This window comes from Leptonotus elevatus, chromosome 16 (assembly GCF_054856555.1).
Source record: "Leptonotus elevatus isolate MCC_2025b chromosome 16, RoL_Lele_1.0, whole genome shotgun sequence".
NCBI lineage: Eukaryota > Metazoa > Chordata > Actinopteri > Syngnathiformes > Syngnathidae > Leptonotus > Leptonotus elevatus.
The window spans coordinates 13,088,358-13,103,625 of NC_141254.1; the positions used below are offsets into that span (position 1 = coordinate 13,088,358).

Genomic DNA, 15,268 nt, shown 5'->3' on the forward strand with positions numbered 1-15,268 from the left:
ATTTTGAGTACACTTTTCTTACATAACAGAATTTGTTGCTTACACACTAAAAATAGCTGGGCCAAAAAGGGACTGACACAACTTTTTGGGTTATTCATGTAACCGCCGTCGGGCTATTAATTTGACCCAAAAAGTTCGGTCAAATGAAAAACCCAAAAATGGGTTGTTTTGTGGGTTATTCTTGACCCAACTTTATAGGTTAAATGAATAACTCAATGACAGTTAAATGAATTGGGTTACTTTATACAAAATTGACCCAAAAACTGGGTTCTTTTTTTTCCGGGGAATTCATTTGACCCAACTTTTTGGGTTATTCGTATAATTGTCGTCAGGGTTATTCATTTAAACCATAAAGGTGGGTTAAATGAATAATCCCAAATTGGGCTGTTTTGTGGGTTATTCTCAACCCAACTTTATGGGTAAATGAATAACCCAATGACAGTTAAATGAATAACCCAATTAACTTAACTGTCATAACCCAATGGCCGGTAAATGAATAACCCAATTAATTTAACTTTCATTGGGTTATTCATTTAACCCATAAAGTTGGGTCAAAGGAATAACCCACAAAACAACCCAATACATTTAACCCATGAAGTTGGGTGAGTCCCTTTTTGACCCAATTTGGGTTATTTTTGACCCAACAGTTTTTAGAGTTGCAAATTCTACTAAATCTTTTGGTAGGTTTTTCAAATTTTAAGACCTGTTAATGCTTTCCAAGGGCTTGATTTATATATTAGTTTTAAGAATGCTTGCCAAGAATTGTTTTGCTTAAAATAAGAACATTTGTCTAAATTAGAGGAAATTTGGCTTAATTTTTAGTATGGCTTTTTTTTTTTTTGCAGTGATAGCTACAGTGCCTATTAAATTTTTTTTTTCATGATTATTGTCCTCTCAATCTCTGAAATCTGCCCTGACACAGTCATGCACTGGTGGACCAGCCTGCAGTCACAACTCCGTAGTGAAGGCATCACATGGATGGAAGTGTCAACAAGCGTCTCCAAACAATTAAGCTAACAGCTTTGAATTAAATAGGGAGAAAAAAAATCCAGTCAATCAAGTGGAGAAATCAAAATTCTCGGTGCTAAAAATGCACCCACAATACCTTGGACATGCTCGCTTGTACGTGCTCGGTCTCATCTTGGGCCTGCAGCAAGTCCTGCCTCAGCTCTCTCAGCTCCAGCTCCAGGCGGTCTCTCTCAGCGTGGGCCGTCTTGAGTAGACCCCGCAGCTCAGTTCTATCGCTAGCACCCTGCACGGCCTTCAGCTCGCCCACCTTTTGCCTCTCTATGTCCACCTGTGCCTTCAGCCGACTATTTTCCACTCGGAGACAGTCAACGGTGGCCCTCTGCTCTTCTGCGGACTGCGCGGCTTCACCTCTGGCTTCCAGCTCCCGGCTGAGTTGGTCATGGAGCCTGTCCATCTCTTCCCGCAGACCGTGCACCTGGCCCTGCGCCTCCTGGTGCTCCTCCTCAAGCGCTCGAAGGCTGCTTGTTAACTGCTGCTGGATGTTCACCAGCTTCTCCCGTTCAAAGCGCGAGCTCTCAACCAGCTCGGCGTACCTTTGCTCGAGTTCAACAAGTCGAGGACCTTGGCTCCTGAACTCGTCCTCCCGCTGGGCCTGAGCCTGGACCTGCTCCTGAAGTCGGCTCGCCAGCGCCTCGTTCTTCTGGGAGAGCAGCTCTAAGCGTTCTCTCTGCTGCTGGAGCGAGGTCTGCAGGAGGCGCTTCTCCTCAGCCAGACGCTCGTTCTCCGCCGTCAGTTCTTGCACCACTTGCTGCTGGTCGCCGAGCTCCTGCAGAGTGGCCTGGAGCTCCTCTGCGGTGCTGTGGTGGTTTTCCTCCATCTTGTGTATCTGTTCCGTTAGGCTCTGTACACACGCGTCACGCCCACCCGCCGTGGCTTCACTACTGACGTTGCTGCTAATGGATCCCGAACGTGGGATCTTCTCAAACTCCGACGAGTCAGGCGAAGGCGAGTCCTTGACGGAGCTGGAGGAGAAGGAGGTTTTAATGAGACCGGCGGTTGGGCTGGAATCTGACCAGAGGCCATTCGGAAGTTTTGGAGGGCTACCAGACAATGGCAAGGCCTCGAAGGAGATAAGCCTCCTCTTTAGTACTTGGTTCTCCTCTCGGAGGTTGGCGAGCTCTCTCTGAAACTTTGCATTCTTCTCCCTCAGCTCCTGAAGCAGTACGCGGGCCTCTGTGAGCTTTCCCTCTTGTTCTGCAGACGGATCTTGAGGCGATACCGAGACAGGTGACGGCAACGGGGAAGAAGTGGAGGCTTTGCTTTTGCAGCGTTGCAACTCCGTGCGGAGGTTGCTGATCTCAAAGTCTTTAGCCTTGGTTTCGGCCAACAGCTCTTTAACCTGACATTCCAGGAGGCCCCTTTCCTGGCCTTCTGCTTCTCCACGACACTTTGTTGAATTACGCGTTTGCTTTGCCAGGGTCGAGAGGCTGGAAGTGCTGGCACTGGAAACAATCCTCTTAGTGGAAGAGCTCCTCAACTGGTCCCGCAGGGAAATGCGCTCCCTTGTTATCGAGGATGGGATTTCTCTTGGGGCCGGAATGCCAGACTTCTTAGTTGCTTGACAACCTGTGACACATACCAAAAGTGATTGAGATAACTTTAGTCATCCAAAGCGGGGAGCTCACTTGGAGACCTCCAGCCCACTTTCACGGTAAGCGATAACAGGTTACAATAGAGACAGTCAAACACACAGTTAACGTACTGTGCATTGGCGTGCAGCAGAGGTGTCAAACTCATTTGAATTCAGGGGCCACTTTCAGTCAAATTTGAGACAAGTATGTCTGTGGCCTAGTAAGCTATAAATAAAAATGACAAGTGAATATATATATATATATTCCCATTTATTTGTATTTTATTGCAGAGCAATGGGAAATGTATTTTCTCTTTTCATCAAATCCTGAGTAAGACCCAAATTTCAGGATGCCCTTTAAGTGGTTGTCAGTGCGACCTCCAGTGGACAAAATTAGCAACAACAGTTCATTTGAGTGAAAAACTGAAATTTGTGTTCTGTCTTCACGGGGGCCAGATTCGACCCACTGGCGGGGCCGGTTCCGGCCCACGGGCCTTATGTTTGACACCCCTGGCGTACATTATGCGAGGATATTATTACATGAAATTCAATGCATTGGGATCTTAATACATTTGCAAATCAAGACGTATCATATACTTTAGACGAAACATGATTTAGGAAAGGTAAAATAAATTAGCAGGGACACACATTAGGCCCCTTTTGTTTACATCACGTAAACGAAACTTATAGTGGGTCCGATTTTGACGCTTTTATTTGTCACTGCGTTTTGTTACAGCTAACTGTGCCCAAACACCGTTTGCCGTTTCGACAATACAGCATCTGCCTGGCATTGTCCCACTCTTGCTCTCCTTGTGTTCATTCATCATTACAGCAGAGCGTTACTGTGACATTTCAAAAGGCACTAATGTGGGTCACAAGCACAAGCCTATTCCAGACTCCATCTGAACTGTGACAAGTATTTTATTGTACGTTTTCCGCTCATCAACAAACAGTGGGCGGGACTTGGCTCAGTGATGGAAATTTGTCCCGGCGCGTCTATTTAAATTCATGCATTGAACAACTCTCTCAGCATCGCAAAGACAGAGGACAGAATGGACACTTGGACGGTCTATAACATCAAACGCATAATATAAAAAATACTTGCCATTAAATTGGACACAGTGCACAGATTATGTCGTACTGAGTCAACTGTGGCAGGAGCTGCCAATACCATTTTACATTCCCGGCGCGTGCAGCTGAATTTGAACGAATGAAAAGGTTCTTTCAGTTAAGCGTTGGAGACATTACACGTTGTGAAGATTTAAAGCTGAAGAAGTAGGACAGAAGGGGACAATAAAGCACACATCACCGAGATGCCAAGCAGATAATTTTTTGCAACTGTGGAATTCAATTCTCACATTTTGGCTAACTGCATCTAAGACAGCTTGAATCCACGATTGATAGAATGAGGACAACGTACAACGCTGTCGCTGAGCATATCAAATATACGTCACAGATTTGAAAACATAGCACGTAAACGTTACAAATGGCAGATTATCACGCCGATATATTAGACAAAATAAGAAAATCAGTTTGCGTTGAAGGCCACTTGACATTTTGGCATTCCACACAAACAAAAAGGTCCTTGAGTAGAAGAAAGGCGAGTCTGATGTGGTTAGGGTGAATTCTCATATCTGTGTGGAGCAAAGAACATGACTTTGTCTTTTATTTCTCCCTTATCTTTGTATCGCCCACCTCTGTAACTCATTCACTGCCATTGACGGCTATAGACGTCAAAAATTCATTTGAACTATTTCTGTTAGTTTAACTTTTTTCCCCCCCACCTTTGTTAACATGAGTATGAAAACCTAGATTTTTTTATTGTACATTTAGAACAGATATAAAATTTGTGATTAATCGTGAGTTAACTAGTGAAGTCATGCGATTAATTACGATTACAAATTTTAATCACCTGATGCCCCTAATTTTTTATAATCTTTTTTTTCTTTTTTTTAAGAAAAGAAGATTAAAAATTAGGGCCGTCTGGCGATTAATTTTTTTTAGCATAATTAATCGCATGACTGCACTAGTTAACTCACGATTAATCACAAATGTTATATCTGTTCTAATACAATAAAAAAAATTCTAGGTTTTCATACTCTTGTTAACAAAAGTGGGAAAAATGTAAAAATCATTTTTGACGTCTATAGCCGTCGATGGCAGTGAATGTGTTATCCATGATGTCACCTCAGCTTGTTTGAAGTGACATCAGTCTCTAAATGCTGCAGTTAATGGACGCAAATGGCTCACAACTGAAATGGATATGTGACTGCGATCCACCTGCCAATCGTAGCAAAGGGCAACAGTGCTAAATATGTGTTTGGTTGGAAACCACTTCCACCTGTGATGTGTAAAAAGTTGAGACAGAGGGTACGACAACCATAACGTTCACTTTAGCATTTGTGAAACTGATTTTTCCACGAAATTACCTCAAATCAGAGAAAAGCACTGTTTTTAAATACAAGGCTGATTTAATGTGTGTTACTGGGATTTTAAGAGTTGAATTAATGAGTGAATTAATGAGTGCAGGCGGTTAAGTGTCAGCCAGTTGGCACCTGAAGTGCCTTCATTATCACCATCACAAACAAACTCACACGGAAGAATGCATCTAGCTGCATTGTGTGTCCTGTTTTGTTCCAAAAAGTATGGTGGGCTTCCCCTTTTCCTGACTGACAAGACCGTGAAATGGGTCAACAGGCACCTATCAGTCAGGCACGGAGACTCACAGGCATTTCTGTCCTCTGACTGGAATCAAGAGATTCCAGTGAGTCTCGGGAGGGAGGCTGCATGACACAATGACTGAAAACAGATTAGTCAGGATGGTTGAATGCGTTGCTATTGCCCAGGGGTCTGCAACCTGCGGCTTTGGAGCCACATGTGGCTCCCTGTGCATCTCTAAAAACAATTTGTAGAAAAAACAACAACACATTTTTCTTTAGATAAAAATATTATTTAAATGAAATAATGTTTTAGATAGAAACGAATAATAAATTTTAAAAAAATGTCCATAAAATTGCCAACAATTTCAGAAAATTTAAAGCAAAAAAAAAAAAGGCTGCATTTTTTTAAATAAGTAGACATAAAATGAGAGGCAGAAATTTTCCATAATATGACCATAAAATTGCCAATAAAAGTCAGAAAACTGACAAATGCCGAAAAGTCTAAAAATGTATGAAAAACAAAGTATGATAAATTTAGGATTGTTGTTAAATGATTCTGAAGACTGCTCATGCTCATCATGCATACATACCATAGCACTGATTTATGTAAAGTCTTTATAATGGCCAGTAAAATCTAACATTTCCCTATGGGCAAAAAGTCCAAATTTATTTTAAAAAGAAGAAGAACAAAAAGACCCATTTGTTTGCTGTGCCTACGTGGACTTAATGGAAAGTATAAAAAAAAAAAAAAAAGTGATAACTTCCTCAGTGCTCAAGCTCTCACAGGTTGGTCCTTCAACGTGAACCCCCCCCCCCCCCCCCCAACTTACTCGAAAATTATGCACAAACATTTGTCCATTGGAAACATTTTCTCTGTTGTGACAAAACAAATCCAATTCCTCACCAAATGTAAAAGATATATGGTTTAATAGTGTTGTCCCACCAATAGACATACCACTGTATGTGTTACCTCACCATACCCAAGTACTGTCCTGATATCTTAATAATAAATGTGTCTACAGGAGGTCAACGGAAACGTCAAAATGGAAAACATTTTAGGACCTCTGGGAAGAGGACATACGTCAGCGTACATCTGTGGGCAAGAGATACCAAATGCAGGCTGAAAATAAAATGTAACTCAGCAAAATGGATGCCAGGTAGAATTTATCACCCCCAGCACATGAATTGATAGCGTCCTAACATTCTTAATCGGTATGTCTCATTTGGATTATTCTAGACTTATTGATGCAACTCCTTTCACTTTTCATTGTCATCAATTGATAAATTATATTAGTTAGCTAGCTAGGTAGCTATATAGTTACCTAGATAACTAGACAGACAGCTCGATAACTAGCTTGCTAGATGACTAGATAGATATTTAACTCATTCACTGCCATAGACGTCAAAAATTCATTTGAACTATTTCTATTAGTTTAAAAATTTTTCCTACTCTTGTTAATAATATTTTTTATTGTATTAGAACAGATATAAAATTTGTGATTAATCATGAGTTAACTAGTGAAGTCATGCGATTAAAAATTGTAATTGCCTGGCGCCCCTAATTTTAATAATCTTTTCTTAAAAATAAAATAAAAATATTATTAAAACTTAAACAAAAAAGGTATCTTTTTTGTTTTGTTTTTTAAAGAAAAGATTATTAAAAATTAGGGGCATCAGGCAATTCAAATTTGTAATCGTAATTAATCGTATTACTTCACTAGTTAACTCACGATTAATCACAAACTTTATATCTGTTCTAAATGTACAAAAAAAATGCTAGGTTTTCATACTCTTGTTGACAAAACAACAACAACAAAAGTTAAACTAATAGAAATAGTTAAAATGTTTTTTTTTTAAGTCTATAGATGTCAATGGCAGTGAATGAGTTAATGGACAAAAAAAAAAAGACCCAACATGAAATGACTCACATTTCTTGGTTGCTACCGAGGTCAGATAGCAATTATTCACAATAATTCTCAAACTAATGGGGGGGATCATTTACAGCAAAGGCATTTACAAGAGTGAAAACCATCAAGTACTGTGTGCATGAACTAACAGTCTTCAGCAGCCCTCTGCAAATATAAGATTACAATAATTGGTCTTTTATGCCTTCAAAAAGTTGAAGTACTCAGCCACATGAATTTCACTTGTAAAATAATCTTGTAAAAAAAAATAATACAGAACTGATTCAATTATAATGTAATTTCAGATATTCAATACACATTAGCCTAAGAATAGTAAAAAAAAGTACAAATAAAATCATAAAAGAATGACATTCCAATGACAACCCTATCCCTAAGAAAGAAAGCGGAATGCCGTACTTAGAAATATCACAGCTCCTATTAAGCATCCCCAGTCAGTCGTGTGGACAAACCACAGATGTGTGAAATTTCCATTTTTTGACCATGACAAAGTCAGGACAATCAAATTGACCTCGCTAAACAAATATGTTTGAAACTTTTCTTTTTCCTCCGGCGACAAGAGACTAGATAGCAGTGCTTAATATAGACACACTGTTATTGGACTATAATTTAGTGTCAATTCATCAACAGCTGACGGCATGCGGACGGACCGCAGTCTATAGTCTGGGCCACAGGGTTTTGTTGGTAATCTAGAGGAGAGACAGAAATGCTCAGTGTTGTGATAATGACAACTTAACACTGCAGAACACAGTTCACCCCTCTTCCTCTCTTTTTTAGAAAAAGCGCCGTGCATCATATTTAAACACAGAATGAATAGAATTCAGTCACTTCACAAACATTGGCCGCACTATCATTTGGAATTCCCAGAAGAAGAATGAAACGACTGCCCCCAATAAATTCGAGGCGTCGGATAAGTTGACCAAGGAAAACAACAGCCACTGTCAAAAGAATATTTTTCACAAGTGTAAAGAAAGACTCTGTGAAGAAACGGTTAGTCACGTCGGCAAAACAATCTCCAGAGGGCAGGACTGGAGTTGAAAATCCACTAATACATTAGCAAGCAAGTTCATTATTAGCCTGCACCCAAAGTTATGATTTTCCCATCAACAATATTCAAATTAATAACAATAATCAGTTCAAAGAATCACTCTTGGTTATATTGGACATTATTTATATTATTTGATGTTATTATATGTCATAGCAGTACTAATGTATACAAGTAATTTATTACTTTAAACGCTGACTCTCGATCTGAGCATTTGTCACTCATCTTTGAATAGAAGTCAACCCTCAAATTTTCCTGACAATTAATAACTCATATGTGCCCCCATTTATCTAAACGCCACATTCTGATTATTGCATTTGTGGAATATGAGATAAACAGCAAAATCATTTTTATCCATCTCAGGGGGCGGCCATTTTGTCACATGCTGTCGATTGAAAAATACATCACAGTTGCGCAGGAGGTAATGACCAATCACGGCAAGGTTATCGCAGTTAACTAAAACTAACGAAAAAAGTAAAACTAAAATTCAAAAAACATGATGAAATTATAAAAAAAAAAAAGAAAGAAAAAGAAAACTAACTGAAACTAACTATAATTATAGCAAAAATGTCCTTTGTTTTAGTTTTTGGTAATTTAATGCATCAGCCTTTGGGGATGATTTTAAATGTGATTTTAAGTAGATTTATTTTGATATTAACCGGAATAAAGACGTATATATATATATATATATATATATATATATATATATATATATATTAAAAAATAAAATAAAAAATTACACTCACAGTCCCAATTATGGATGAAAAAATGGACCGATGCACTTTATGGGTCAATTTGACCCAACTTTCGGTGTTGTTTTATACAAAATGACCCATTTATTTTGACCTAAGTAAAGGATCTGACCAATATTTACGAATTGTTTTATGCTGAAGGACCCATTTCTTGACTCAAAGTTGGGTCAAATTGACCCAAGTAGAGGATCGGTCCATTTTTGACCCATAGTTGGATTATTTTTGACCCAACTGTTTTTAAGAGTGTAATGCTGAAACGAACTAAAACTAAACTGAAACTAAGCATTTATGAAATAATTAAAACTAATAACAGAAAAGAATCACCCTGAAAACTAATAAAACTAACTAAATTTAAAAAACAAAAACTCAAAATGAAATAAAAACGAACTAAAATGAAAAACTCTAAAACTATAAAAACCCTTTACGTCACAGCTTCAGAAAACAGGTGAGCCATGATTGGTTACCTGAGCACCTGTGATGTCATTTTCAGTCGACAGCAAGTGGCAAAATGGCCGCCCCCTGAGCCGGATAAAAACAGGCGGAAAACTCATGTTCCACAGACACGGTATTAATCAGAATAGGGGGTCTAGACTAGTGGGGATGCATAGAAGACATTATTGTAAAGAAAATGTATGGGTTGCCTTCCCCTTTAAGAAATGTACTTGTAGTACATCTCAAACCACTGCCGTAAAAAAAAAAAAAAATACTACTGCATGTATATATGTGTACTACTAAAATATAGTAAAAATATAGCCAGTAAGGTTATGTTTTTGTTGCCGTTGTTTTTATATTTGTAGAAAACAAGTCCGGAGATTGACAACATTTGGAACCTATTTTTACACTTATAATGTGCTTTAAGTTACTGTCACATTCTGCTCAGGGCAGCGGAGAGATGCCAGAGTGATGATCCAAGCTCCTGAAGCGGCTTCTTACGAGCAGACAAAGCGCACTCCTCCCTCCTGCCCTACTTCTGGTGACTACACAAAAAGGTGCACAACCAGACCTGTAGCAGCCACGAAGTGTAATCATGCCACATTCACGGCTTCCAAGAGCTCCGGGCCATTTTTACCAGTACTCATCATCACCCAAAACTTCTTTCAGACATGCAGTAACACATGACATGCAATAAATCAGCAAGTCAGCTCAATCAAAGTAGTTGCACTAAAAAGGTGTGGTGGACAAAAGGTACGACTGAAGCAGACCTGTGTCGGTTTCTTCCCGTCTGCCCGTTTGGTTCCCCATGTTGGTCCAATCTGCGCCTCCCACACTCCGCACAGTGAAGACAAATCCAACAGATTGTGGCTTGCGGGGGAGTGATGTACGAGTGTGTGTGTGGGGGGGTGTCAGCGTGGTCGCATTTGTTCAGCATCCACCATCGCCGCCGCCGCTCACGTCACAGTGAAGGAGAAACATCAAATTCTTCTTTCCCACTATGGATCTTCTCTTTTTTTTGCGATCCTTCCCGGGACAGTGTGAGCGTGTTTGTGTGAATGCGCATGTGTTGCTGAGGCGGACTACGTGTCCTGACAGCGAGTGGCGATCCTCCACAACGGTGACAGTATGCTGTGCTGGCAGGCGGGTATGCAGGCAGCGTCATATGCACATCGTTATTGCTGCGATAACAACTGGATCGGGAGGTGCGCGCGCTGTCTCTCTCTCGCTCTCTTTCTTTCTTTCTCTCTCTCTTTTCCGCTCTCTCTCTCTCTCTCCCCCTCTAGATTCTTCCTCTCTCTCTCCCTCTAGATTCTTCCTCTCTCTCTCTCTCTCTCTCTAGATTCTTCCTCTCTCTCTCTCTCTCTCCCTCTAGATTCTTCCTCTCTCTCTCTCTCCCTCTCTAGATTCTTCCTCTCTCTCTCTCTCCCTCTCTAGATTCTTCCTCTCTCTCTCCTCTCTCTCTCTCTCACGATTCTCCCTTACTGTATCTCCCTCCCTCTCTCTCCCTCGTTGTCTCTCCCTCCTCTCTCTCTCTCTCTCTCTCTCGCAATTCTCCCTCTCTCTTTCTCTCTAGATTCTCTCCTCTCTCTCTTTCTCTTTCTCTCTCTCTCTATCTCTCACGATTCTCCCTCACTGTATCTCCCTCCCTCTCTCTCTCGTTGTCTCTCCCTCCTCTCTCTCTCGATTCTCCCTCTCTATCTCTCTCTCAATTCTCCCTCTATCCATTCTCCTCTCCTTCTCTCCATTCTCTCTCTCACGATTCTCCCTCGCTGTCTCTCTCTCCCTCCCTCTCCCTTGTTGTCTCTCCCTCCCTCTCTCTCTCCATTCTCCCTCTCTCCATTCTCCCCTCCTTCTCTCTCTCTCTCTCCCTCCCTCTCCTTCTCTCTCTTTTCCTTTTTAAGTGGAAGCTTTATTTTTGGTTCATGTGGATTTGAATTATAAAATACTGTGGTTGCTCTTAGACTTTTCCTGCCCACATCCGCATGGACAGTCAACCTCACTACTGCTTTCCAAGCCTATTCCCAAGTCTTCTGAATGTTACACAAAGTCGGATTTCCATCTGCCTCTCTTAAAGGGGAAGTCGACTTGAAACATTTCTTGACAATATTATGTTATAGGTGACCTCACAAGTCTAAACATGACATTCTGATTAATATTACATTTGTGGAATAGAAGGTATGCAGCAAAATCCAGCCGTTTATATCCATTTCAGTAGGCGGCCATTTTGCCACTTGCCTGAAGATGACATTACAGTTGCTCAGGGCTCAGACAACAGCCAATCACGGATCATCTGTTTTCTGAAGCTGAGCTGTGATTGGTTGTTACCTGAGACCTGAACAACTGCGATGTCATTTTCACTCGACAGCACGTGGCAAAATGGCCGCCTTCTGATATTGATACAAATTGCTAGCGGGACTGCATAGAACATATAGTCAAGAAATTTAGTTTGGGTTGACTTCCCCTCTAAATTAATATGCTGCTTTCGCCTCCACTTACATCAGCACATTCACCTTGGTAAACAAACATATCCCTAATCCCGCTAAGAATGTTCTCCTCGCCACAGGACCTCCATCTCTGCTGGCACAACAGGCCTCTCTCAAGATTGTGGTTAGACAATCCCTATCTGCCATGCCTCTCTATGGACTTAAGTGTCACAAGTGTCTACTGAGTGGTATTTAAAGAACTTCTTTGTCATGAAGACGAGGCATAAAATTCCACACGTATGCGTAACAAACAGGGCGACAGTCCGTACGAGTAGAGCAGTAGTGGAGAAATTAAAGTTCGTTTTCTGGTTTGCCTATCTTCAATATATCAAGGACGACCACCCAGTATATTTTTTTTACTATCTTTAATTAATATATTTTTAGTGCTTGTGTCAGTGTGTGTCGGTCATGGCTGAGTGCGTAGGCAGCCTGACTCATCCCAGTGGACTGAGGCGTATGTGATTAATTCATCCGACAGATAGGAGAGTCACAAGAAACATATAGTGCCCTCGGACAGAGTCTGGTATCTCAGATTTAGTTCATCAAATCGAACTAAACACACTCCAGGTCAATATTATTCCTGAATCACCTCACTTTGTCTGTTTGTCCCTCTATTCGTCTTTAGTTATACTGCATTTAAAAGTCGGGATATGCGTTTAACTCAAATATTGTATAAGAATACACTGACTGACCAAAACGAAAGATTTTTGAAAAAATATGAAATTTGCCAAAATTGTGATTTATGACGGCCCAGCACCAGCGATATGAAAGAAGAAACTGTATATTAAAATGTTTTTTTCAATGTAATTGTGCCCTCGCCACTCGCCAGGCTTGTTATTTATAGAGCGGGACAGTCTATGTCCTTCTCTTCCTTCCCTTGGCACACTCCACAGGGACTCCTCCTCCAATGAAAGAATGACTGAATTATTGAGGAGGCATTTTAAATAAGTCATCAAAAACCTATTGTCTGGCCGCATGGTACGATTGGTAAAGTGCCAAGTCTGAACCCATTAAGAAGAATAACAGATTGGAAATCCTGTTGCGTGCTAGGTTACCTTATAAGCTTATTCATTATTATTATTATTAAGTGTTTAAGTTACTACTTGTTAGTGGTGAAAACATGCCATTTTAAATGTAGACTTCATATATCTACAAGGGGAAAGCACCTAAAACAAAACAACACCTTCATTTCTAAAAAAAAAGGACACCATTTTGCCCGAGAGCAACAACAATATTCTTTACGTTACACCTCACGTTTTCTTTATGACAAAGAATTATTTAGTGAGATTCGTTCCCTTGATGATGCTGCTTACCAGAAATTGGTTCACAAAACTAGGCCAATGTGAGTATCTGAGGAATGATGAATTTATAATGCACACTTTTCACTTGAGTAAGAAAATAGCGGTGCAAAATAACCTTTTCATAATTAGCAAAGATTCAGTTTCTTTTCTTTTTTTTTTACTTACTAAGATTTATTTGCTTGTGGTTTTTCATCTTGTTTGAAGTCTCAACCCAATTTACCTCAGCAAAATAGCCCCTAGAGGAAGAACTGCACTAGAGCTTAGAATCCACTTTGTGGATGAAATGAGTGTTCCAAATTAATGTTGTGAAGAACTATAAGGCTAATGAGCATTTTCCATATTCATATGAAAACTATAAATCTTGAATAAAATGTTTTTTTTTAACCTATCCTAATGTAGAAAACTGCATTTACATTTACCTGTGCTGTCTTTGTGAGATATTAAAATGTGTGTCATGATCTGAAACTTTAAAAAAATAGCAAAAGTAAATTAATAAATAAAAAATTATTAAAAAAAACATGTATTGTGTTGTGTTTCAACTTCGAGCAAATGGCGACAAAAAACATCACTTCCTTAAAAAAAACAAAAACATATATTTGTTGTTGTTGTTGTTGCTTATTTGTAATTCAAAACATCACGTGTTGACACAGCTAAGCACATGATAGAGGAGCAGAATGAATGCTTCCCGTCTCTATTTTGGAATAAATAAATCCTGTGAGAACCAAAACATTGCATCACCCTGCAGCAGCAACCATGAAAAATGTCAAGCACTAAAAATGGAAAGACCGTTCTCTCGAATCCTCAGGATTGGTGTGTGGGGCCATCTAGTGGCTGACGTGGGAAATTGCACCACTTACATCAGTAAGTAGTAAGTAGAGTATCCCACAAAAGTGAATATACATATTTGTAAATATCCAATATCAACAACAATGATGTAGTCAAGTAGTTAATGTACAGGTTGTAGAATTATGTGCAGTACATTTACTGTCACCTCAAAATAACAACACATTAATATTTACACCGCTTAAAAAAAAAAAGAAAAAGTGAGGGCTGTAAACTGACTACTATAAATTGTAGCATTTCTCCAATGTTGTCCCATGAAAAACTATACATATAATCAAATATGTCACTTTTATTATTATTATTTTTTTAGATACTGTAGACAAACACAAATCCTAACTGTGAACACTCACAAAACTGTATTATGCTGGGAAATTCATAATTATTTCAAATTCTACGACTTACCAGTTAGACTACGGGGACGGGCCTCAGCAAGATCTGAGATGGCTCCAGTGGTCACCGTCTTCTTCATGCGCAAGCCAGAGGAAGCAGCTCCCAGTGCAGGCTTTGTCAGAGCATCATCACTGTTGGCTCTTTTAAGCTGAAAACATAACCGCTGTTAGTACCAATAACATCTCATCCGTATGCGTGTGAGAAAGACAGCGAACGAGATCTCAGTTCTAAGTAGAATACCAAGTTTGGTTTGGGCCTCACCCTGCTGAGTCTCTGGTCTGAGGCCAGCGTGTTGGACGATCTGGAAGTCCTCATTGCCGTAGAAGTGGTGCTGGAGGGTGAAGAGGGGGCTAAAGAAGCCTGCTTAGCTCGCTCCTGGAGTCCCGCCTTGGGCAGCCCCAACTTGGTGGCACCCGTTTTCATCATGACTGTGATAGTGGACTACACCTGAGGGAGGTATGGGGGGGATATTTTGTCTAATTAGACAATTAAACTAACATTGACTGCACTTTTATAAACAAATTCCTTTCTGTTTGTGTTAATGTTGTAAAAAAAATGGATAATTATTTATTTGAAATGAAATTAATTTGATGAGAGTTCCTTTCTGTTAAACATGTCATTAATGGTGAGGTTGAAAGCTAAAACAAGACCCTCACATGGTAGTTATATTTAATTGGCATTGGAAAAATCTCTCCCCTCCCCTGTGGGCTTCCTGAAATCAAAAACTTTGAGCATCCCTTCTTACCAGAGCTGAAGTTGTAGCCTCTGTCCTTTGTGGGGCAGTATAGAGCCAAATTGAGCAAAACACTAACACTAAGAGGAGAATTACCCAAGTCGT

General features: G+C 40.0%; 1 protein-coding gene and 1 long non-coding RNA gene across 3 annotated transcripts in view; one reads left to right on the forward strand and one right to left on the reverse strand.

Annotated features, from left to right (window-relative positions):
* The window catches only part of specc1 (sperm antigen with calponin homology and coiled-coil domains 1), a 49,847-nt gene that overhangs the window by 22,271 nt on the left and 12,308 nt on the right, over nt 1-15,268 (reverse strand). Inside the window, exons 2-4 of one of the 2 annotated variants that reach the window (XM_086057820.1) lie at nt 14,692-14,877; nt 14,443-14,578; nt 1,106-2,595 (exon numbers count right to left, since the gene is read on the reverse strand). In XM_086057820.1, coding sequence (XP_085913946.1) covers nt 1,106-2,595; nt 14,443-14,578; nt 14,692-14,856 — 1,791 coding nt within the window. In that variant the 5' untranslated portion in view covers nt 14,857-14,877. Of the gene's footprint in view, nt 1-1,105; nt 2,596-10,180; nt 11,003-14,442; nt 14,579-14,691; nt 14,878-15,268 lie in introns of those variants that run through there. The other variant, XM_086057821.1, reaches the window with a different exon arrangement.
* LOC147160848 (uncharacterized) lies at nt 2,544-10,649 on the forward strand. Its single transcript, XR_015090399.1, has 3 exons — nt 2,544-2,680; nt 6,282-6,416; nt 9,859-10,649. It is a non-coding gene; the product is annotated as an uncharacterized LOC147160848 (long non-coding RNA).